The sequence below is a fragment of the Caloenas nicobarica genome, chromosome 2 (assembly GCF_036013445.1).
Source record: "Caloenas nicobarica isolate bCalNic1 chromosome 2, bCalNic1.hap1, whole genome shotgun sequence".
In the NCBI taxonomy this organism is placed as follows: Eukaryota; Metazoa; Chordata; class Aves; order Columbiformes; family Columbidae; genus Caloenas; species Caloenas nicobarica.
Window position 1 is genome coordinate 1,221,719 of NC_088246.1, and position 25,680 is coordinate 1,247,398.

The window sequence follows — 25,680 nt, forward strand, 5'->3', positions numbered from 1 at the left end:
TCTAATATAACTGTTTGAATCCTGAAGTGCTGTAGCTGTGGGTTTGTATTTGGGAGAATCCCAAGGAAAGAGGTGCTGCCTACATGCCAAAATTTCCTGAATGCAAGATCCGCTTATTTTTCAGGAGTGCTGAAAGACAAATGAAGTTTCCTTTCATGAAGGGGCAAAGATGAGGCATGACCTCACTCTTTATGAAACCTGTAACTGCTATGACAGGGTACTGGTGCGATAATTTAGGATTACAGAGGCTATTGTGTAATGCAGAAAGGAGATTAGCTGACTTGAATGCAGAAGAGAGGAAAACACCCTGGGATTTTCACTGAATGTGTGACACGTAGAGAGCTGTGCTGGTAGCCCCTGGGTCCTCCCACCAAAACAGTTCTGCTCAGTATTTCCAGTTACAAAGCTTAACTTAGTGCAATGCTGTTTATTTTTCCAAATGTGATTCCAATAGAACATCATGAAAGAGCAAAGAAAAATCAGGTTTTGTCTCCAGAGTGTTAAAATAGTTTTTTAAGTGTCAAAATCTCAGCACTGAATGAATTTGTCAGGCTTTCTCCAAAGACAGCCGTTGAGCTATTCAATGTTATTTTTATTAAGTAGGTTGCAAGGCCTGTCTGTCATCAGAGTTTGTATAATTGTGCATAGAAAAGTCTGGTTTTTTCGTCCCTCTCTGAGCAAAGAGTTTAAAAAAAACCAGAATAGGTACAGCTTGGTGAGCAAAAATAGTTTTACGTGTCTGTAGCAGGATGTAGTAGGTAATGAGTGGAAGGGGAGTAGCAGGAGGTAGATGTAGACTGAGCTTTACAAGCGTTCCTTAGCTGTACTATCTTGCATTATAATTCCTTTGAAACTTCTGCACGCAACCAAAATACCGAAAAGGTGGAGGAACAGGGACTTAAAGGTGGTTGTTTGCAAGCGAATCTTTTAATTTGTGTCCTCAGGTGAAGCCACAGTCCCAGTGTTTCGGAGTGGCCGGTGTCTTTTCTTCCCAAGGGAGCCCAGTTATGCTGAAAATAAAATTCTAAGGCTCCTGCCAGTAAAAGAGTGAGTTTCAGCCGCAGTGCAAGAGCGCGGCTGAATGAGGAGGCTTGCATTTCTTTGGTTAAAAACGGAATTAATCTTGTATGGACCATTGTGGTCAAGATGCCATGGGAATAATAGTTGATTTGTTTTCAAAAGACAATGTCGGAGTCAGAGTTTGAGACTTGTCATTGAACAGAGTATTTTTGGGATTGTTTCGCTGTTGGGAAGAAAGAGCTTAGTGATTTGACGATCCCGGCTTTTTAGTTAGTGATGATTAGAAAGAAAAATATTTAGTTCAGCGTGATGCTAGAGATGACAACAAACTCCCTTGTGGGATGCTGGGAGTCCCCATAGTTTGCTCATTCAGGTTTGCCAAATCTTCTGTAACCTGGAACCCGCTGAAAATCAATCCCATGCAGGTGAGTCACCTTACACATGCTTGTGTTCCCTTCTGCAGGTCAAGCCTGAAAGATCTTAAAGTGCAGACTTACTTATAATGAAAACTATTCCGATGAAAGGTTTGGCAGTTGGTTTTTTGAGGAACCGATGCAGGGACATACATGCTGAAGCTTCCTTCTTAATTTTTGCTTTCTGTTTCATGGACTGAGTGGTCAGAGTTGCGTTTGGTGTCTGTGTTCGTTGTCTCCCTGATCTCTGTCAGCGTTTGCATCCTGCCTGTGAGAGGGTCCCTGTTCGTTAGGTGACAGACACAGCCAAAACTTGCAGCATTCAAGAATTTAGACTAAACACCACTGAAGCTCTAACTTTTGGGAGTTGTAGAGAGGGTCTGTGTGGAACAGAAAGCGTGTTTCCCCAGACAGCCAAAGGTAGATTTGCTTTTCTGCCAAACCCAAGAGTTTCACAAACTCTTCTGTTTACAGCTGTCAGATGTTACCCGATGGGTACTACAGAAACCAAGTCCTCCTGAAATGGGAAAACCATTGTTTTATGTGTTCCCACAACATATTTTTCAGGAAAACAATAGCGCTCAATGCATAACCTGAGTTTGATCCAGCTCTGCTATCTGTTAGTCAGGAAACTTCTGCTAGCGGTAGCTGGACTTTGTAGTGGCAGTGTGTTTGTAATGTGATAGAATGTTTTACTCAAAACCTGCTTCTGAGTATTTTTTGGGAGAATTTTCTTCTAGGAGGTAAATGACTCAATATAAGCTGTGATCTTGGGAAACCAGAAAAATAATACTGCTCTGTTGCATCAGCAGAGATCACCAAATTGAGCGGCTGAACTAAATTCAAGGTATTGCGGGAGCAGGGATGAAAATGGTGATGATGCTAAAGGTGCTTGAGACCTCTGTGCTGGTGATGCAAATTACAGGAAAATGAAGGTATTAATACCTACAAAAGCTTTTCTGCCCTTCCTCGGTTAAAGTCCGAGCCAGGATGGGTTTCTGCATGGTGGAGGGAATGTGCTTTTGCATGGGGAAGCTGCTAAATGAACTATATTTCCTTCTGGGGAGTATATTTGTCTGTAATAGGCACTTAAAAATGTTATTGTCCAAATTAACTTTCCCTGCGCATTGAAACTGTTGGATGAAGTGTGGATGTTAAGTGTTTGTGTATTCAGAAATATGGACAATGCTATCATTTGAGAAATAGAACTGAAAACTATACAGTTGGAATCTGTGGGCCTAAATTAAACAACGGTGTTTTAGTTTTTTAAAATAGTGTTCATTAACCATTAATTCTGATATCTGTCCTGAAGGAGAGTTTTCAACCAGGAAATGTGTCCTTTGCAGGGAAAGGAGCCTCAGCCATAGGTAAAGAATCAGGAAAGAATTCCTGCTTGTTTCAGATACTTAATCGAGGTAAATGACTAATTGCAGCTGCAGAACTGTTCAAAAAAAGTGAGTGAATGTCCGACGAGTATGCTGTGCTAGAAAATGACTGCTGGAGGTACTTCTCAGTTATGTGAACTTTTCTCAAAAGAGCAGAGCTGGGTAGAAATCTCATTCTTAAGGCACTAATTGCAGCCATTGCTTTCATCACTCCTGCAACATGTGGATTACTCAAACCCAGAGGTATTTCCGTTTTTCATTAAGACCACATAAGAAGGATTAAGACGGAAGTTGAACCTCAGTATCAGAGGCCATCAAGGGATACAAAAATTATTCTGAGAGTGTTTTAGTAGTAAGAGGATGGTGAAGGAAAGAACAGAGAGGAAAACTTACTGTCCATTGTCTCTGGAACTGAAGAGTTCAGGATGTTTTGGCTCTTACTGAGGACCAAAGTCAGCTGGAGAGCGACTAATGCTAGTGACAGACTAGAAAAAAGAAAAAGTGGATTTGCAACAGTCACTTAAGTGAGATCTTTTCATCTAGGTACTTACAGTACAGACTAAAAAAAAACCTTAAGAGCTTTAGTAGGCGTCTTTTGAGAAATGGAAAAGAGGTGATGTTTCGAAAGCCTCAAGTAGAGCGAGCGGTTTGTGTAGGCGAAGGCGTGGGAAGAAGAGAACGTGGAGTAGCAGTGATCTGAAAATCCTGCAGCAAGTAGTCGAATGATTGGTAAGTGCCCGAGAGGTGACAGGCAGCGTGGCACTGCCAGGGCTGGTCTGCCACGGGTACCTCTTGGCAAAGCGGGTTTACTGCTTTCGAGGATAGCTCATCAGGCCTGTTGCTGGCTGCAGAAACAAAAGCTTTTGTGTGTCTGGAATTCAGTAGGGGTTGGATTTTTGTCCTAGTAAGATTCTCAAATAAGTGAGATTAAAAGAAAAACCCCAAACCTAAGAAGGTGCTGCTGTATAATGGATATAAACCAGGTAAATGTGCTGTATGACAGGATTAAAAATCGGGAAATGGATTTGATGACTTAAATGTTGCCTGAAAAATAGATTACAGGTCAATAAGGACAATGGTGAGGTTTTGTATTCAAGCAGAAATAATCAGCTGCAGGCATGAGAATAATTGGTGAGGTATAATCCAGAATTAAAAGAGCCTTTTCACCTGTGATCTGCAGGGAAAGGAGGAGGGGAGGCGAAAATTGTGTTCAGGTATATAAACTGGAAAATAAACTGCAGGTTATGATATAATCCTTCCGTTCCACCCCGTGCTGGTAGAACTTTGCCGTAATTACTACCGAGGCTTGTTCTGTGCTGGGGCACGATAAACGGCAAAGGGCAGCCTGCCTTGCGGTTAGTGCCTTTCACCATGGACGGAACAAGGCACAAACATATGAAATGGAAGAAAAAGGTTGTGTCCTTCAGTGAAGAAATGTGTGTCTGCCCTTGTGTACTTCACAGAAAGCATCATGGTTATGATGGAGTGTTAATCTTGATTTTTTTTTTTTGGCAGTTTACATGCTTTAGGGGGTGTAAGGGCTGCTTTGGGGACATTTGGACTCTTTATTGCTGCTCTGTAATGCACGTAATCCTTGGAAACTTCCCAGAGATGACACTGAGGTAGGATCTGACCAAGTCACTACTTCATGAATGATCTCCAAAAGCATTCTGCATATTTCATAGCCCAAACAAGAGGCGTAGGCTAAGCTGTTAAACTTGATCTTGGAGAGAGGTTTAGGAGATGACATGAATCTTGCAGGGCTGCGCGGGGTGAGCTGTTCACGGATTCCTCTCACAAGTCTTGCATCAAGAGCCGCAAAGACGCGCCGGCTGCAGCGGCAGTTACAGCAAGAGCTGAGCGGATGCCGTTGTATTCTGGAGGAAATACAAATGTAGGCAGATATTACAGCGATGGAGCTTGATAAGGCCTCCAAGAAGGTAAATAACATGTAATTAACACTTGGAGTCTGTATTATTTTTATGGAAATGAATTTTCCTCATACTTCAGAAAATTTAACAGATGGATTTCAGGTGTCTGATCAGTGCACTCACATAGATAAGGTATATCTTCAAAATGATCAAAGATGCTCTTTGTTGGTTCCTGTTTCTGTCCTGGAGTTAATTTCTCTATAGCCGGTGTCTGGAATATCCCGAACAGCTTAGGAGTGAAAAGTTGATCAGATTCCTCAGTGTTTGTGCCTTACCACTGAGTTGGGGCAAACTGCAAGAGCCCAGCACACTCTTGTTGAAGCTCGAGGTGGATTTGCTATAGCTGGATTTAATGCTAAAGCTCCGAGATGTAACTGCAGGTGGGTGTTGCATCAGGCTTTTGGTATTTTTAGGAGAAAGTGATTCCCTCGCTGTTTGTTGTAAAGCAGCGACATCAATAAACATGAAGCAGCAGATAATTCCAAAAGCGATTGTGCAGGATGCATTGCGTAAGGACAGCTGCTGGCCTTTTAGGTTAGTGTCTGCTTTCTGAGCGCGGACAGTGTTTATAAGAGGGGAAAAGTGTATGAACGAGACAAATGTGTTGGATGCTGGCAGGCAGCGCGGTGTTGGGGAGCAGCAGCTCGTGGCCGAGGGGCTGCTCGAGCCACAGGAACGCCTTGGCTTTGCGCTTCCAAAAATGTGCCTGCTTGCTTTTTTAACCCCCATGACACAGACTGGGCCCTGGGGTAAAGATTTCCACAGCTTAACTGGGTGTTTATTTTGAGCTGCCGCTTTATAGTTTCATTTGATGCTGAATTATTCCTGTCCTGGGAGAGGCAGCCATCCCGTGCTCCGTTTCCTCACATCATCTCTGGTTTTTAGAGTGTTCTGTTGAATCCATGTGCTGATAAAATCTCCAGATTGAAAACACTTCCCATGCTTTGTTTTATGGACGCTGCTCCATATCTTTGATCGTCCTTGTTGAACTTCTCTGTACCTTTTCTAAGGCAACTGCACGTCCTTGTTGAGATGGGGAGGAAGAACAACCAGAACTGTGTATAGAACTTAGTGTGTGCGTAGCACAGATTTACATATTAATGGAATGATTTCTCTTTGTTCTCCATTCCATTCTTGACAATTCCTAATATGCAGTTTGCTTTTTTTGATGACATCGAGTTCACATTTTTGGAGAATTAGCAATTAGGACCCCAGGATCTTGTTTGCAAGTGGCGATAGGCAGTTGAGAATGCATTCCTGTGTATGTTATTTTCCTCATGTACATCACATACCGTTCATTGGCATTGAACTTAATTTGCCATTTCGTTACCTGATCACTTGACGTGGAGTTATTTCTGCAAACTATTTGGGGGGCCTGATCCTTGCCACCATGGCTAACAGACAACTGAAAGTGTTATTTGTGTCCACATTGCACCTTTTTCCATGGAAATGGTGTGTATATCAAACAGCACAGTTCCCTCTGGCACCGTCTGATTACCTCCCTCTATGAAAAAACATCCCACATTTCTTAAGATCCTTTTTTAACCAACTTGTACCCACATGAAGGCTTTCCCTCTTTATCACGCGGCAGCTTGGTTTTTCAGAAGTCCCCAGTAAGGAGTTTTTTGAAGATGTTTTTCTCAGTCTGTGTAGCCTTTCGACATTTCATCTCTGCTCTGGAGCAGTCAGTCTGATAAATCTATGATTTTCTGATTTGTGAAGCTGACTCTTCCTCAAGGTATAATCACTCTCCTTCCATCAAACAATTCTGTGTGCTATTTTCTACTGATTCTTTAGAACATCTGCCTTAATGACCTATAACTTCTCAGGTATTCCCCAGGACAAGTAGGAAGAATACTTCCCACCTTGTAGTAACGATATCGGGACACTGGGTGATGTGTTATTGTAGGTGTTTGGTGTTTTTTGCAGTAATTCCCCCAGGTCTGGGACTCTGGATCCTGTGACTCTCCTTCTGTAGCCGCTTCACTGACACATCAATCCATGACAGAGCCTGATGTTCCTGTGAGAGGATTTCAGCAGGGAAGCTTCCTTCCCCCCCCAGCTTCTCCTCTGTGAAGATAAATTCAGATTTGATGTAGCTTTTCCATGATTTTTTTTTTGTTCTCTCTGTGTTCTCCCAATCGTCTCTTGGTCCTACAGACTCCCTGGTGGACTCGCTGCTCGTGGTATCTGAATCAATATTGATTATTAGTTGTTATGCTTCTTCCCAGCTGTTCCTCACACTCCTCTCTAACCACCTATATAACCTTCTCATACATATTGTGCAAGAACCTCCCTCCTTATTTGCTCATTTTTAGGTATCAAACCACACAGCAAAAGTAATGTTGGAAGAGCCTTTAGTGGACTGAATAATAATTAATTGATGTTAATTCTAACCATGGATTTGTGTAGGGTTTTGTATCAAGGTGAGCATGACTCCTTGATCTTTAAACCTCCCCAGCTCCTGACAAACACACTTTGATTTGGTTTTGGTGGCTTGTTTATTTTTTTTTTAGTTGACTGAAGGAAGTGAGTTGCCAGGCAAGTTCAGAGCACACAGTCCAAACATGTGAAGAGCTTTGAGGTGTCTTCAGAGAAGGAGGAGCGAGAAGGGAAGAGTATGTTGGAGATGTTTGATCCTCGCAGTGCAATGTTGAATTATTATCTTGGACTTTTGAAGAACTTGCAGGTTCAGCTCTCGTCAAAACCAGCTTGTTTCTGACCAGAGGAAGGTGAGACTTGCCCTGAGGGTGCACGTGCCTGGTTATCCTGGGCTAGGTGCATGTTTTGTGTATTGAAATCTGGTTCAAAAACTCAGTTCAGACTTTTAAATACCATTCTGGCCATATAGCTGGAATGGAGGAAATGCATCCCGAGATGTAATTTATCAAATAGTTTCTGCTTTTTGGGTATGAAAAGTGCCCTTTTATGAAGAATACTCGGCAGAGAACATACAGGCTTGTGTGGAGCCTTGTTTCTGAAAGAGCAGCATCAAGATTAACCCCTTCCAGACACCAGTTTCCAGGAGCTCATGGTTTTCCCATAGGGCCTGTTCTGTTCCCTTGTCACCTCTGTGTGCTTTCACAGCACAAAGCCCCTTATTCTTCTCCTGGGAATGCAAGCAGAGAAAAGGAACTTGGTGTTTGAGCTGATTGTGCAGCATTTCCATGAAGGGAGGTTGGTGTTTGGAGCATTTTTCTTGTTTTCCCACCTCTGAAGTCTTCAGAAGAACGTTTCATCCCTGGCCTCGCTGTGCTCGGTCAGTCAGACTTGAAGAATGGGAAAACTGGCTTCCCGAGGGCTGTTTTTCTCATCCTTCCCCTCTGCAGTGCAACAAAGGGCGAAAAAAATCAGGTTTTTCTTTGCTGATGTGTGAGTGATCCAACATCTGGCTGTTTTCTGCATCTACCAGGAAACTCTTTAATTTCTCTTGCTTTCGGGGAGTGTTTGCGGTGCTGAGTTTCTGGTGTTATCGTGAAATCTTGGTTGTAGTAAGGACGGAAAAGAGGCCAGAGAGACATTTGCAGGTCGAGTGGACAATGTAAATCAGACAGTAGACTCAGTGCTGGTCATCGCTCTTGCTTTTCTGCGTTGTGTCTCCTGGGTGCAGCCCAGGAATGTATAAAATACCCGTAGCCATGTGCGTGCGTGTGAATAAGTCCGTGGAGGCTGTGGAAATGCTGCCACATGAAGGAGGTGGCACATGGGCATGAAAGAGGCTTTGTCCTCCATGGACCCTCTGTTATGTGGCTCGAGATCTTAACTGGAGCCTAAATAGAAATTGTTCGTATTTAACAGTAGAAGATTGAAGTAGTTTGTCTAATTTTGTCTCTGGCAGCATCAATCCTGCTGTTTCCACATGCCTTGCCCTGCAGTGCTGAGACAACTGCTGGCAGATTGTTGTTTCCCATGCTTTACTAGCTCAGTAGTATGTTTTTATGCCTACCTAACACTAAGGCCTGGTTGAAGAACATTTCCTGGAAAACGGAGATGTTGAATATACTTTAAAAAACCAGACTACTGTTTATAATAAAGGGAAAAGTTTTCACACATTGAGTAATTTTGCCTTCAGGCTTACAGGGGGCTCCTGTTGTCTGAGCTGCTACTAACTATATATGAAATATCTGCATCTTCCTGCCCTTCAGTGGTAAAGAGGGGCCATCTGTGAGAGCTCTAAAATGCTCTCAGGCAGAAATGTAAAGAATTTAGAACATGTAGCCATTGTTAAGTGAGATAAAAGCTTTGTCTTGGGAAAAGCAGTATCATTCAGCATCTGTAAGTTCGAGTCTATATTTCCTGCAAGAAGAAATTCTACATTTCTTCCTTTGCTGGTCAGTCTTGGTTTTTGTAAGAATTTGCAATAGAGGCAGAAAATGACAGCAACGGCAGGAGTTTTGCAGGAAAGTATGACCATTCCAGCATCTATAATACTATGGAAAAGCAAACTCTTTCTTGTGTTTGAGGCACAGTTTAAAGTTAGTCTGGACTCTCTTGGTCATACACTCATTTACTAAGGAAATGGAAGAGGCTGTTCTGGGTTTGTGTTGCAAACCTCATATGTTGGTACGGGTGGGAGTGAGGAAGCTGCTGTCTGTACACAGAGATCTTGTGATTTATTTCTTAAACCTTAGTGAGGCTGGACATGAGAGAGAAATTTTTGATGCTGAGGGTGGTGAGAGCCTGGCCCAGGTTGGCCAGAGAGGTGGTGGCTGAACCATCCCTGGAGACATCCCAGGCCAGGCTGGACGGGGCTCTGAGCAACCTGAGCTGGTGCAGATGTCCCTGCTCATGGCAGGAGGGGCACTGGGGGAGCTGGGAAGGGCCCTCCAACACAAACCAGCTGTGATTCTCTAAGTTAGAGCGAGGCAGAGCTGGTTTTTGTGAGGGATGCGGATGAAGAGCTGCTGTGCTGCCGTACGCCGAGGGAATGACCGGGAGCAGGTGACACAATGCTGTGCTGTCAAACACGGATGCTGGTGCTTAATTCCGGTTGAAAAGTTGCTTTGCCTTACAACAGCAGTCAGCGTGGTGTGTATTATAAATTAAATGGGATATAACATAATACTTTCTAAACAAGATAAGGGTCAGCTGGAAAAAAGGCGGCCTTGGGGCTCTAAAAGTGTGTGGGCATTTGATATTCTCTCTGCCTATCTTGTGTTGTGAATCACAGAATCGTTTTGGTTGGAAAAGCCCCTCAAGATCATGGAGTCCAACCGTTCCCCCAGCCCTGGCACTGCCCCATGTCCTGAGAACCTCATCTCCGTCTGTCCAACCCCTCCAGGGATGGTGACTCCACCACTGCCCTGGCAGCCTGTTCCAATGCCCCACAGCCCTTTGGGGAAGAAATTGTTCCCCAGATCCAACCTCAACCTCCCCTGGCGCAACTTGGGGCCATTTCCTCTGGTTCTGGTGCTTGTTCCTTGGGAGCAGAGCCCGACCCCCACCGCTCCAACCTCTTTTCAGGCAGTTGCAGACAGCAATAAATGAATAGCAAATAAATGATTGCGCTTTCTCTTGATGAGATGGTAGTTGTTTCAGCAACTGCTCTTTCTCCCCTTGTAACCCAAGGATTCTGTTCACGAGGTAGATTAATTCACTTTTCTGCAACTACCCAGCTCTTGTGAACTTGTTAACAATCCAAATTCTGTTTTCTGTCAGCAGTGCTTAATTTCCAGCTTGTGACACATTTGTGGCCCAAACATTTTGTTGCGTCTCATATGAAACGTTTGCAAGGCTGCACTGGAAAATGTGTTTATTGAGGTGTGGGTCAGTACCGGGGATGCAGGAGTCCCAGTCCCCAGGAATAGTTACCGTGGGACGTGCTGTGGCTCCGTGAACGCTGGAATTGGATATGTGCGTGGGGGAGAAGCATCTTACCTGAAATCCCACTTCTGTGGAGCCGAATTTGCGTAATCCTGGCAATAATAATGTTTTACACTTCTATACCTGGAACGAATGACTGCTGAATTTAAGCAATTGCTTAATTTGTAACTTAGTTTGGAAATTAAGAGATTTTAAAAGCCAAACCCTGGTGTTTGCTTTTGTCTCCTACAATCTCTCTCTGAACTTCATTGTGTATCTGTCTCTTGTACCTGAAGTGAACCAGGAATGCAAAATTGTGTTGCGACGTTAAGGAAATGTCCTGGTGTTCTCTTGTTTCCAGTCAAGCTTTGTCTTGGGTTTGCAGTCATGCAAAAGGAGAGAAATACTCTGAATAGCTTCTACTTTTGTCTTAGAATCAGAGAGTTTATTTTGAGTTAGCTACTATTTGTTTGCAAAAATGGCTTTGAACAGGAGCAGTTCCTGCTTTTGACTTTTATGAGCACGATTGTAGCATAAAGCTAATAAAGATTTCAAAATTTAGTATGCAATCCCTGAAAAACCAAGAAGCAAATATTAGCTTTGGAATGCTTTATGTTTTCTTCTTAACAAATGCTGCGGTTTCGCATCAGGTAAAGCAAGTAAATATCAAGTTTTCCTCTTTGCAAGTAGTAGAAACTGTTCCCAGTGCGATGCTAATAAGCCAAGTTGCTGTTAGAAGGTAGGGCTGCTCGGAGAGCCAGTCACAGCAGATTTCTGCCCCAGAAATAGAGTCTTTGTGGTGTTGCCAAGTCACTCACAGAACAGGCAGCGGAAGGGATGGGCCAGCCCTGACCCCAGCCCTACAGTGGGATCAGGTTTGTTCAATCATTTCTTTCTAGACCACAACACCCAAATTTTTGAGGCCACCCAGCTCACTGGTGGGTGACAGGGAGGAGCTGTTGCTCTGGAGACCTGTGCGTGCATCAGAAATCTCAGTTTATTTGCACTTTAAGGTAAAGGTGGAGAATCAAATGCCGTGTACGTGAACCGTGGGGGTGAAGCCAGGATGTCGTTGGCACAACATGCAAGAAAATTGGTTCTGGAGGTTTGTCCCCCCAGAGTCCCTTTGGCAGGACAGTGTCCTTGTGCTCAACGCTGCCACGGTGATGCCGCCTCTTAGGCAGGAGAATTATTCTTCACATTTGCCCTGTGCTTTGTGTTGAGTATGTGATGTATATCCACTTGAATTTTTAAGTAGTCTAAACTTTTAATTTATCTTTTTTTCCCCACTTTGACTGGTTAGAGTAGAATATGTCACTTGGAAGGGACCTACAATGATCATCTGGCCCAACTGCCTTCTAGAGCCTGAAGCTTTTCTCATTATTCCAATTCTTGCACTTGCAACATTCATCAGCTTTTATTTTTCTACTCAATCCTGAGACCTAGAATAGAAAGTCCATGTTTCTGTTGATTTTTGGTGCACCTTTAAAAACATTTTTTTCTTTTTGTTTGCCTTGGACTTGATTTGAAGAGTTCCTATTTACCACTGGACCAAAACAAGCTAAAGGTTAAAAATTGAGGAGTAGGTAGATCATTGTAAAATAGTCCCATGGGCATTAAATAGAATTTAATCTGAAATGGAAAGCATAACATCTGTACTTAGGGTTTGTCTTCCCTCATATGTTCTCTCCCATATAGCTGAAAAGACAGAATATAAAGAATATAAAACAAAACAGCACCTGTGATACCTCCCCAGCTTCTAAATACTTGAGGATGACAGAATTCCTCAGCCAGATAGGTATAAAAACCCGTAATGGGTTTCAGACCTCCTCCTCTAGGATTCTGTACACCCAGGGGCGTGAAGGTGAGCTCTTCAAAATGTCAAACAAGCAGCTGGTTTTAATGGGTAGCCTGTTGAATTCTCTGGCACAATCATTACAGCATTTTCCTGTGGACAAAGTGCCTTATTTCATATGATTTGGGTCTCTTATTGTCCCTGTCTTATTCTGGAGAAGCCAGGAAAAATGCTTTTGTTTTCCTCTCTGATAAAAAATATAAAAATCTCACACAATCATAGCTTTGAACTGTACAAAAAAAATTCCATCTTGCAGTGAATTCTATCGCTCCTGAGAGCACCTGTGAACCGCGCGTTTTGCGTTGAGCCTAAGACTTAAAAGAGAAAAAAAAGTTCGAGGGGAGGTTTCTCCTGCTCCATCTTTCCTAGAAATTTGGGTTATGCTTTATTTACATGTATTATCTTAAACTTTTCTTTGGGCTTTTTATATGGCGTTTTTTTTATACTTTGTAAATCCAATTGCAAATTTAAGTTGACGGGTTCTGACAACTGCAGTTCAGTTTGCACTCAGTGAACAGCCCAGTCCTGAGTCTTCCACTCAAGTCCAAATATGTTTTGACAAGAAGTATCTGCATTAGTTTATTTGACTGTGTAGTGTGCTCAGGCTACTCATGCTTCCCTCCCTCATTCCCCACTCAAAAATAAAATTTATTTTTTTAGATCGTGTTAGCAGTGAAGGCTGTTCTGGTCCCTTCTCTCATTCCTGGTGCATTGCTAATAATTAAACAACTGGAAGTGCTTCAATCTGTGTCCTGCTGGCCTCAATCCTTCTTTTCTAATTGGCATTTTGGCGTCTCCTTGGAGCTCTGCGTAATTCTTTCACTGCTAAGCTCCTTTCCTTCCTTCCTCCCTTTCAGAGGGTTTGGTTCCTCGCTCCATCCTGGCATGTTTTCTCTGACTGCCAGCGGTGCCTGACGTTCCTTCGGCTGCTCTTCCTTCTCTGCCTTTCCTCCTCGAAACCCAATAATTCCATCAAATCAGGCTTATAACAAGCACTCTGCTTGCGGTGCCTTCTCCCCTTTCTCCTGAGGAGGTGCAATGCTGACAGTCTTTCTAAAGCAGGTTGGTATGTTTATTTGCCATTTATTTGTTTTTCTGACAAGCTTTTTTCCCAATTCCCAGCTGGATCCGGTGCCTTTGCCGAAGCGTCACTCATGCCGGAGTTCCCCGCTCCCCTGACGTACCCCGGGATGGCAGCGAGGTGACGGCAGCCGAGGATGACCCTGACTGAAAGGCTGCGCGAGAGGATATCGCGGGCGTTCTACAACCACGGGCTGCTCTGTGCTTCCTACCCCATCCCCATCATCCTCTTCACTGGGCTCTGCATCCTGGCCTGCTGGTAAGTCACACAAAATACTTGGCATCTCAGGGGGTTTTCAGAGCGGCGTCGTGAACGTGCTCGGGTTTCCCTGTCTTGTGGGCTGTCCAGAATCTCTTTTTTTATTTAATGCGTACTAGATCTTTGTCATCTTTTTGTGGGACAAAAGAAAAGATGGGGATGAAGTATCTTCATGTGGTTTAATAAGTAAACAGTAAAAACTAATTGAATAAATGAAGAAAATGAATAAGTAAAATAAAAATAATCCCCAAAACACATGGTGTGAACTCCAAAATAATGAATTAAAACTGGGGAGAAGGGAAGCTGATCTTTCTCTCCATACCTGCCTGTTCTGTTCTCCCTGAAGCTTGTACTCTTCTTTTTCAGCCCTTACCTTGGCACGCATGCGTTGTGTGTTCTTATGAATTCTCTACTGTCCTTATGGACTCTTAATTTGGATATGACTTGCAGTTGAATGTATTTTCACTCTCAGAAATGTTACATGGGCCTCTTAGTAATTTCCAGTGAGGCATTATTGCTGCTGGAGTTGAGAGAGTTTTGGGCACAGACACACACGTGTGCAGATACAGATTCTATCTTCAAGTTTTTAATTCTAAGTATCTTGTCTCTTTTGGTCAGAATAAACCCTATGAGATAATGTACTCCTCTGCTTTTAGAAGAGCTCCTCCTGTGTTGATACAGATATAAATTTTTCTCTGAGCGTTGCTGAGGATAAGACAGGCTTCTTTCACATCTACTGTTAATAGCTTATTGATTATTTTCATGTATTGAAAACCTGTGAGATCATTTCTCATGCCTGTGACTCTTCAAGATTGTGTGCAGCAACCAAGGCGTTGCTTTCCTGATTATTTTTCACTGCTTCATATGAACTCTTGTAACTGTCAACGATACTAATTTTACATACAGATCTCTTGTTCTGTAGAAATATGGAGTCTCTACGAGGTCCAAGCAAGTGGATTTTATGTTGTGCTTGTTGATATGGTTGCAAGTAGCAGTTCTGTCTCTTTCCTTCGGCTTTGCTGGATGCTGCTCTCACGCGTCAGGCCTGCATTAGCCAAAGCATTCCGCCGTGCGCCTGCGATCGCCACGCCACAGCGATCTTCCTTGCTAATTGCTTTCAGAGCTGCCAGTGCCATTAGGCTCCTATTTTAATTTCTCTCTCAGGTGCTGTTGCTGGGGTAAATGCAGGAATGCAAGACAACCGCTTCACTATAAGATGTTTATCCATACAAATGTTGCACTTTGGGAGGGATCAAAATAAAAACTTACTCCCTTTCCTAAATTTAGGATTTCCCGGACAGGAGGAAATGTGATCTAGGATTACCAGCAGCTGTCCTCGTTTTTCCTTGTGCCCACTAGGCCAGAACTTGTGTCTGTCTTTTTAGTTGTATGCTTAGAGCAGCGTGAGTTAAGGCATCTCACATGAAGCTTCAAACCAGGTTGTCTTTGACAGATTAGCTACTGCTAATTGTGTGTTTGTGAAGTGTCTGTGTTACTCGGTGTTGGTATTTGAGGGTTTTGCCGTTTTTGGTTACCTTCAGGCTGCAGAATTTTGTTCAAGACCCCGTCGGGCACACAGTGAATAGCCTGTTTACTTTAATGAGTTTAAGTAACTTATTAGAAAAGCAAATAATGGCCCTAGGAGACACAGGGGTTTAAAAATACTGTGACACCCTTTGAGAGCAAGAGTATCGTGGCAAAAAACTGAAGTGTGGCTGAAGTGCTCCCTCTTTAGAAGCAGTTTTTGAGGCTGTTTCAGTTCTTGTTCTGAGCTGCTCTGTATTAACCGGTGTTAATTCTGGCTTGAGAAGTGGAATTGCTAACTAGGTCAGAGAGTGCAGCCCATCTACACTTGAGCATTTCAGACTGAACTCTGATGGGATATCCATGCGCAGGATACTTGAGATACTTACTGGCAGTTTAGTTTTGGGTTGAGCTCTGCAGATCTTCCTCTTAGTCTGAGCCTGAGGTCTGACTTGTCCACTGGTAACCTGGCTGATGGCGCAGACTGCACCCTCGGCACGTGTGTGGATGGTATAAACTTCGTATGCCATGAACTGGAAAGTGGAAAACTGGATGAAGAACCATGAAGATGATGAAGGGACCGGAGCATCTCTCCTATGAGGAAAGGTGAGAGAGCTGGAACTGTTCAGCCAGGAGAAGAGAAGGCTCTGAGACCTTATCACCATATAGAAATATATGATGAGAGGCTGTGAAGAGAAGGGAACAACTCCTGTTTTCTTGAGGCTACATAACTTTGCAGCTCATTCCTTTAAAGCAAGAAATAAAACTTATGTCCACTTACAGTGAAGCTACATTACCAAGTATATTGTACTTCAGGTTCCTCAGCTTGTACTAGAATTGGGGTATTTTCTTGCCAGAGCTCAAATCAGGGGCTGTTCTCTACAGTGAGCGCTTGAGAAATATCCTTAGAAGTCCAAGAGACTTGTTTGCTCTGTGTGTAATAATCTGATATTTGTGGTGTGCAGCTGCACACAGTTGTTTGCTCTGTGGTTTGTGCAACTATAGCTGTTGAAAGCTAATCCCCTAACGAATGGGTAGGGACTACGATTGTGTAAACCTGGAGCAAGATATTCTGTAGCTTTTCGGACTGTACGGCACTAAAATCCTTCTAAGCAAGTCTTTTCATCAGATACAGTAAAATACTATAGTTTTGGGGGGGGGGGATAGTGTGCCAAGGCCAAAGAAAGGACTACACGAAGTGTCACATCTGCCTTTTTTCCTGCAGTCATTGTGAGGACTCTGAGTAATGGTCTTTGGCACCAGTTTTACTGCTGGAATTGAATTTGTGCTCTTCAGAAGTGTTCCATTTTCTTAGGACAGATCTCACTGATTCATCTCATCCACCGCACTGCGAAAATGAGAGAAATGTGCTGAAATTTGGAGAAAGAAGCTGGTGAAAAAAATCAAGGCCAACCTTCAAGGCAGAAGCTCATTTAGGGAATGTTTCTGTCCAACACGATCGATAAGCAACTCAGTGCTGTTTGCATAATAATGCAGATCAGTGTCTGAAACACGCACGGACCAGTTAAGTAGTAGGAACTACATAAAAGGGACCTACAAGAAAGCTGGAGAGGGACCTTTTACAAGTATGTGCAGTGACAGGACAAGGAGTGATGGCTCTAAACTGCAAGAGAGAGATTTAGATGAGATATGAGGAAGAAATTCTTCCCCCTGAGGGTGGTGAGAGCCGGGTTGGCCAGAGAGGTGGTGGATGTCCCATCCCTGGAGGTATCCCAGGCCAGACTGGATGGGGCTCTGAGCAACCTGAGCTGGTGCAGATGTCCCTGCTCATGGCAGGGGGGCACTGGGGGAGCTGGGAAGGGCCCTTCAACCCGAACTGTTCTGTGGTGTGATTCTAATGAGGAAAGAAGAGACATAAATGATTTGGTGGTTTCATACTCACTTTTATCAGCAGGGGATGAGCTAATAACATCCTCATCACTGAGAAGGTTAGTCCTTGTCCCTGAAGAAGTGAGTGGAAAAAGAACGTAGTAGAGCAAAAAGGAAGCATTCTGTGTTCTTCAGCCTTAAATGTGGTTAATAAATACATCATATTGTACAAGCAAGCAAGGGTGGATCCTACATCCTGAATTCGTGAAAGGGACACAGGTGAAACAGTCTGCTCTTCTTCTGCACTAGAATCAAGGAAAGCTTAAAAAACTCTACTACAGAAGGAATTAATTCAGTTGTTCTTGTTTTCCTCCCCCACACCTCAGTAAAACGTGACCATCTTGGTGTTCAGATAACATTTTTAAAAGCTGAATTAAACCACGTGGTCCACACCTCATCCAGCATCAGCTCTGGTTCTCAAGCTGTGTGACAACAGTTAACGGGCCAGTGTTTCTGCTGTTCTAGGCAGGTTGGGTGTCAAGGATCAGGTACCGCAGCCGCCACAGGGTGTCTGGATAGGTTGAGTGTATTCTGTCTTTAGCCTTGGCAGTATTTCGTGTAGACGCTATTTTTAATGTCACCTATAGACAAGACACAGCACATCTCTTTTTTTTGTTAATAAATTAATATTCAAAGTAAAACCAAAAATGCCTATGACTCATTCTTACTCTAAAATTCTGAAAATCCAGGTTATAGAAGTATTTCCTTCCCAGTGAGGGCTTTCTGCTGAACTAGCTATTGACAGATGTAGGGCTTGTTAAAGTCTTGTTTTACTGTATATCCCTTTGTAGGTGACATTCATTTTCACCATCCCATTTAGATGGGTCAGCATTCAGAAACATTCCTTTTCTTTACAGGGACAAACTTACCTGAATGTGTAACTTTTTTTCCCCTAGTAGAGTGCAAGCGTCACTTAAGCTTATCTGGCACAAGAGCAGTCCCTCCTCCCCAGCGCAAAGAACAGAAAATCTGCTAATAAGGGTAAATTTGAAGCTGCAGTGTAGTTCTGAAGAACACTTTTTTGTTGAAGTATTTAAAATCAAACCATTTACCCCATGAATCAGGCTCTGACGGGACTCTGAGCAATGTGGTCTGGTGAACATGTCCCTGCTCATGGACTGGGTGAGCTGGGAAGGCCCTTCCAACCCAAACTATTCCATAATTCTATGCGTTTCTTGAAAGAACACATCGCTGTCTGACAGGTTTGTAGTATCTTGTGTGATAACCAGAGGAGGTACTGTCAGGCTCTTCTTGTTCCACATCCACAGAGAATACAGTCTCCTGTGGCACTGCGTGATGAAACTAGAGGCAAGTTCTCTGTGACGAGATGTCTGTTCTGCTTCGCAGGAGAAGGAGAGTGGCAGCGCAGAGCTGGGGAGTCCTCACTTTTGCAGGGCAGATTTTTGAGGGTCCTGCCAGTGGGAAATGGGGGAAAGCAAACGTCATTTATTCAGAAACAGGTATCGATTATGCACTTATCAAGGCTAAACAGGGAACTACTGCTCCCCAATAGCTGGTTTTCTCTACCCTCTGGCAAGACAATTAAATTAAACAATATTCCCTGAAAATAAAACAAACAGTTTCAGAACAAATATGAGGCCTTGGTACTTATTTTAAAAATGTTATTTAAGCTTCAATGATTGTTTGCTGCTACCCTGTCTACAGTCATGCTGAGTAAAGCTATAGCTAAATGGAAAGTTAAATGTATTCACGAGGTGTTAATGTCTACGTCTTATTATTTGCAGTCTCTCAGAGAAAGCAAAAGTAACTACAAATAGTGTTATGCCAGAAACTGGTTTCTTGGCCAACAATGTTGCTTCAGCATGCAACGAACTGGTTCATTCTAAAGTGGTCACAGTTACTGACAACAAGAGGCTTTGTATTTGAATATGGCATGTCTTTTGGTCCATGTGAAAACACGTTTGAATGTTAAATATTTTCTGACACTTCGGAGTTACCATTTTAATCAAATTTCATATCATTAGTAACAGGTTTTCAGGTTGTCCTGTCTTTGTGATAGTTTAGGCTGGAAACAAGCTAAAAACTTGTTCTACAGTGTGCAAAATGGAGGTGGCAGCTATTTTAAGGCAATATATCACCACCTTCGCCGTTACCTCAGTCCTGGCAGCGCTCTGGTTCATATTGAGCAGCCCAGGATTATTGTGGGGTGGTGCAGATCTCCGCGTTGGTTCGGAGCGGGAGGAACACACGGTTGTGGGTTTGCCAGCTGCCTCGGGCTGGCCGGGCAGCTCTCCAGCTTGGCCCTCTGAGCCATCTTGGAAATATGTAAAGCAGTTGGATGAACATTTTTGCTTGGATCTACCTCATGCTTGGTAACTAAAAGGCACTCTCACGTGAATTCAGCAATACCAACTTGTAGATGATTTATTTTTCCATTATTCTGAATTTGCAGAAGGGTGTCGGGCTGCGCTGTAACATGAGCATCTAAGAAGAGCCTTTCTCAAAACCAAAATGTGTTTTAGATCCGACTTTTTTCCCTCCTTTCTCTATCCTTTCCATTCTAGCATTCACCTCTTTCCCTCATGGTCAAAAAAATCTCTTTACAAAGACAAATGTGAAGAGAATCAACACCGAACACTAGAAATTGTTTCCCTGTGACTCACTTGGAGCAGTTGGTGAGAAGTGCCCGTGGAAATGACCTGGGCCTGTCACATCTTGCTGTTCCTGCACCGTTTGGCGTCTGTGGGAAGCCAGGATGTTCCTGACAGCTGTTGGTTTGTTTTTAAACTCTCTCTTTACTTAAAAGATGCTCTAACAGTGATGTCTGAAGTAGCAGTGAATTTCTCTGTATCATTGGGTGGTTCTTTTTCACTCTGTCCTTTCCTTTTTATCTCTCCTGTCAGTCTCAGGTATCACTGACAAGATCAGTTGGTATCACATGTCTGTGTTAGTCTAAATAAATTCCAGAACTAATGTTTTAGCATCTCACTGAAGTAACTTAAATATAATCTAGAACACATACTTTGTGTATTTTTCCATCAGATGGATTCTCAAATATCACTGGCGAAAGTAAATATATGTCCCTGCTTCCCTTATGGGGACACTTATTTATGGTGTAGTTGGCTCAAGGTGAGGGAGCCTTTGGAAAGAGTCTGAAGATTAAATCTGGTTCCTGAGCTTTGCCGCAAAACAACACCATGAGCAGTCTGCGCCGTTGGGATCATGAGGACTATAGGAGTGAACCATAGGTGTGTTTTAGCCTTTTTAACCTTTTAAAAGTGGATTTCCTGGGGGCCTTTTTGCTGAAGACAGTGGCTGAAAATGTGCATTATAATAAAGAATAGTTCTAGCATTTTTTCTGCTGTTCCAGACAATCTGTGAGGAAGTCGCGTTCCTGATGGTGCATCAGTGTCTTCTAACGCCACAGCTCTTCTCTCAGTAAAATATCAAGATAATAACACCCATGACAAAAGCTCTTGCTCCCAATGAAGGTGGTAGCATCTGAGAGTAAAGCCATGGCTGAAATGTGTTACGTCTCGTTGCCTTTGACAGTGATGAGTGTTAGAATCAGGACTCATTAGCTTATGGAACATTATGTCCCCTGTGGCAACGTGGCTTTTGTTCTTTCCTCCATTCCATTTGCATGTGCTTTCAAATTTTTTGGACAAGTTTGAAAATCCAAACGTGAAAATCAAAACCCAACAAGGCAAAAATCCTGGTCATTCAAAAATAGCGGTTAAGGAGCTATGAGTTGCTGTGTCCAGTATTTTGGGAGCTGTTTGCTTCTTCGCCTCTACAGAAAGCTACACTTTTATTTAATAACAGAAAAAACCCCAAATACTGGATTCTCATGTAACCTCCCTATTAGCTGCCGCCTCCTGTGTCTTTGTCCGAGGCCCTGTGTGACCCCGAGCCCACTGGCAACATGTCCGTTGTTCAGATGAACTTTCCTCCTCCCCAACTTCTCAGGTGGCTTCCGTGGCCAAAGCCAAGGCTGCTGTGAGCAGGAGCAAATCGCTCGCTGGCAGAGGAGTTGACACCCATCTCTGCTCTGGCAACAGAGACGTTTCTTGGCGATGAAATGATTTTGTTCAGATGTAAATAGACTAGTGGCTGAGAACCAACGTGGTGGAGCAACTCACAAACTAGTAGCTGAGAACCAACGTGGTGGAGCAACTCACGAACTAGTGACTGAGAACCAACATGGTGGAGCAACTCACAACCATCTCCAGAGGCTAATATTTTTTAAAAATAGAAAAGCTCTTTTTTCCAGGTTTCTGTAGTATGTAACCCAACTTGTTAAGACCTTCCTCTGTGGCCTCAGGCACAGAAATTGCAGAGCGGAACCCAGAATTGCATGATGCGACACGCTCAATACTGACAGAACTTTGGTGGTTGTGGCCAGGTCGATATTTTGCTGTGGCTGTTGGTGTCGTTCACCTGGCCCAGGTGTTTTCGTGTCCCTCCACTGCAAGTTGCTGCTGCCACGGCTCTGCCAGCACTTCATGTTCAACCCCTAATCCATGAACAAGGGTGAGGTCTAACTAACATCGCTGTTAATGACCCGGATGAGGGAGCAGAGCTTTGGGAAAGTCAGCAAAGGCAAAAAGACCTTCTTGCTGTCTGCAGCTTCCTCAAAGGAGCTTGAAGCCAGAGGGGTTTGGGCTCTGCTCCCAAGGAACAAGTGCCAGGACCAGAGGAAACGGCCTCAAGTTGCACCAGGGGAGGTTGAGGTTGGAGCTGGGGAACAATTTCTTCCCCAAAGGGCTGTGGGGCATTGGAACAGGCTGCCCAGGGCAGTGCTGGAGTCACCATCCCTGGAGGGGTTGGACAGACAGACATGAGGTTCTCAGGACATGGGGCAGTGCCAGGGCTGGGTTATGGTTGGACTTGATGATCTTGAGGGGCTTTTCCAACCAAAATGATTCTGTGATTCTATGAAGATTATTGTTCTGACTCCTTAGAGCTGACAGGTGATTGCACAGGGAAATCCACCTCTACATAAGCACATAGTATGAATGTAAAGTGTTTTCTTTAGATTGCTGGACTTAGGTGCATCAACATGAAAACCATTTAGTGAAAAAGTCATTCTTCCTCAATCACCCGTTCAACTCATTCTGTTGGGTTTTTTTAATCTCATATCCTCGATTTCATGGTTTTAATTTCTGTCTGTCTCAGCCTCAGCCAGACGTGGGATGATCACTGTGTGTATTTTCCCCCAGGCTTTTATTTTCAGCAGCTCGTTTGTGACAAGCAGGTGCTATGTGTCACTTAGAAGGACTAAACCCGATTGCTGCGTGTGAGGGAATGGAGGCAGCGCCGTGTCTCCAGATTGTGCCTTTTGTTGGGCATTTTTGCCACTGATGTATTATTTTATTATTCCTTTTTCTCTTCCCTCCCATTGTGCAATGAAATGGTAATAATTAGATGTTGTCTTTTTGTCAGACTAATAACATCACAAATCTGACAAGCTTTGCTTCTGATTTCTTTGTTCTTTTTCAGCCTTTTGCTGTTCAGTCTGAAGCCTCCTCGTATTTAGCTGTCGCTTGTTCCCTCCCTGGCCTTTGATGATTCGGGCTAATCCCTAATGAAGTGGGCAGAGTATTGCATGAAAGGCCTTTATATTTATTCTGGCAATATTGCAAGAAAAGGTCAGCTATAGACAGAAAAATATGTCAGAAATTTAAGGCCTCATAGACTGTGGTGCATCAGACAACAACAGAAGAGAAATTATATAATGAAACTCAGATCGCCAGTTCATTTTGGTGCTGACAATTCCCACTTGTTGGTCGATATCCCTGTAAGAGCAGCCTTGCTTTTCCACCAGTTCAAGTCTGGTATGGTTTTAATCACTTTCGAGAACCTCTGGAGCTGAAACTAATATTCTACACTCTCTGAAACCTCAATACCTCAACTTTCAAATAGTTTGAGTTATTCGTTGTGGGGTAGCTGCTACAATGATCTGAAGATTGTAGTAGCAAAGGAGCAAGAAGCTGGTTTGGTGTCTCATTACTACTATTAAAAGCCCTCTGAGGACCAGTGAAGTTAATGACAAATATTGGGAATAGTTTAAATCTTAATGGGGAAAATGGGGTGATTAGGATAGGATTTGGGTCAGGAAAGCAGCCATCTAAATACAATGAACCTCTTGTTTTTATGTGGGCTACAGAATAGTTGAGACGTGGCTGTACTTAATATTTTTAGCATGGGTCACTTTTAGGTGATGGAGAGTAATTCGGGTGAGGTTCTGCAAGAATGTCCCTTCTTTTTCTCCCAGGATTTTTAGCTGCACTATCTCTTGTGTTGGGAAAACACATCACGCAGTTCCTATGAAACCTAAACCCCTCTTGCATTGCAGCTTCCTGTCCTGCAGAGCCTGAATTAAGCTGGAGCGGGATTATTTTTCGTGACTTATCATTTTTTTTTTGAGCTCTTCTGTCTAAAAACCTGCTTAAAACCAAACTGCAATCTTTCTTGCTTATATCTCACCCTCAGTTACCCGCTGCTGAAGCTGCCACTGCCGGGCACGGGCCCGGTGGAGTACAGCACCCCGGTGAAGGATTATTCTCCGCCGTCTCCAGCTGCGGGTTTGCAGCGAGGGGATCTCGGCGAGCGTCCCGACTGGGTGAGTCCTGCACCGCGAGATGGTGAAACACCCCTGCTGCTTTACCCACACTTTACTGCAACCAGTGGAAAACATGTCTGGTGTAACGGCCAAGTTTAGGGTGTATTTGTCTTGGTCTATCAGAAAGACAGGTGCTAGGCATTTGGAAGAGCTAAAAGCTTTGAAATGCTGTTTAAAAGCTCATTTTCAAGGATAGCTTGAAGGCAAGTAGCGCACTTTTTAAAGCATTATTAGGTTAATGGTCATAAATAGATAATAAAAGGATGATACTAAATGATTCTGTGATTCTAATAATGGGATAATGGGTTCTGGGATAATAGGCCCAAATTTCCTAATTCCATACAAAAGCATGCCCCTAGAGCAGCGGGACAAGTGACACACACTGCTTCACATCCCTGTCCTGGGCCTCCTCTGAAGGCTGAGAACAGGATTTAGTTACTTTTTACTGCTGCAGCTGTGGAGATGCTACCGGTAACTACTGGTGGGTTTGGTGTTGTCACCCTCTCTCTGGAGGGATCTGAATTCTGGCCACCAACCTGCTTATTTTTGAAAGATCACCAACTAGCTATCAGAATGGGAATGTCTGGCCTGGAGGTGTTACTTTAAAATATTGCACGTGGCAGGGTGTTTTCTGATGATGGAGGTAGTCTAGGCTTCCCCTCCAAGACATAGGTGTTTTTTCTGAAAGCCACAACCAAGAGTTTTTCATTTGAAGTTGAATTTAGAATTTAGTGGAGCTGGCTACTACCGTGTGGTCTGGGATGTGTGGGGATGCTTGAGGAATCTGAGGTATTTGGTATAATCTAAAGGCGGGTTTTGGTTTTAGTTTAGTTTAGTTGTGTTTTTTAATTGGCTGGATGTATCATGCAGGTCAACTAGACTTACATCCTTATGTTACGGGTAAGGAATTAACTTTTCTCTTGCATGAACAAACTGGAACCCCGATGCTTTTCGAGAAGGCTGGTAGCCTGGCCCAGGAAATCAGGAAACAATTCTAAAGTCATCCCTTGTAACCTGTGGTGTTCTTTTTCATTCCAGAGTCTCTCTTAGGTAGAATTTACCTGTTGGATTAATGCTTTTGATACCTCCAGCTCTCTACTCTCTCCACATGTGCTCTTTTCACTCTGTGGTTGAAACCATTTGCCACCTTCTACACTCCCTGGTGCCACGGAGGGCTTGTTGCAGTGGCTGATTCAATCCTCCCTTCTGCTTTGTTACCCAGTTCAGCTATTAGGGCAGCAAATCCTGGCTGCTACGGCGTGTCGTGCTGCATTCCCAGAGCCGGGGCAGCAGCCTGGGCACAGAGCATGGCAGGATTTGAATGTCACACAGGTCGGGGGAACCGCAGCACTGTGAGAGGCAGCGAGTCTCTGCTCCTGCCTTTAATTCCAGTACCAAATCCAGCAGGAGCTGGGAGCCTCTGCCTCCCAGAGACATGTGACACACTGATGCCAAAATGGTCAGTGGCATTTTGCCTCTTTGAGAAACAAGCTCTTTTATCTTCTTGCTACGTTAGTACTGTCATATTTCACCTCTTAATTCAGGAGAGGAAAATATAGGCTGGCAAACCCCTTCCTGAGAGGTTGCCAAGCTGTCGTTGAATTCCGCTAAGCGGCTTCCCACTCACCGCGTGTTTCCGTTCTCCCTCTGGTTTTCCCCGCAGTACGTTGGCGCTCCCGTGGCCTACATCCAGCAGATCTTTGTGAAAGCCACCGTCTCCCCGTGGCAGAAGAACTTCCTCGCTGTCGATGTGTTTCGTTCGCCACTGTCCCGTGTCTTCCAGCTGGTGGAGGAGATTAGAAACCATGCCCTGAGAGACAGGTAATTACTGTTTATTAGCGTTTGTGTAGAAGGAAGACTGGCCCACTTGTACACACCCAGCTTCTAAATTACTGCCTCAACAGTCTGATTATTAGCTTTGAATTTGGAAGATTC

The 25,680-nt window shown here is 43.7% G+C and overlaps 1 protein-coding gene across 2 annotated transcripts in view; it reads left to right on the forward strand.

Annotated features, from left to right (window-relative positions):
• The window catches only part of SCAP (SREBF chaperone), a 56,372-nt gene that overhangs the window by 1,704 nt on the left and 28,988 nt on the right, over positions 1-25,680 (forward strand). For both annotated transcript variants that reach the window (XM_065628685.1, XM_065628686.1), the window contains exons 2-4: positions 13,529-13,745; positions 23,616-23,745; positions 25,409-25,566. In XM_065628685.1, the coding sequence (XP_065484757.1) occupies positions 13,624-13,745; positions 23,616-23,745; positions 25,409-25,566 (410 nt within the window). In that variant the 5' untranslated portion in view covers positions 13,529-13,623. The remainder of the gene's footprint in view (positions 1-13,528; positions 13,746-23,615; positions 23,746-25,408; positions 25,567-25,680) is intronic.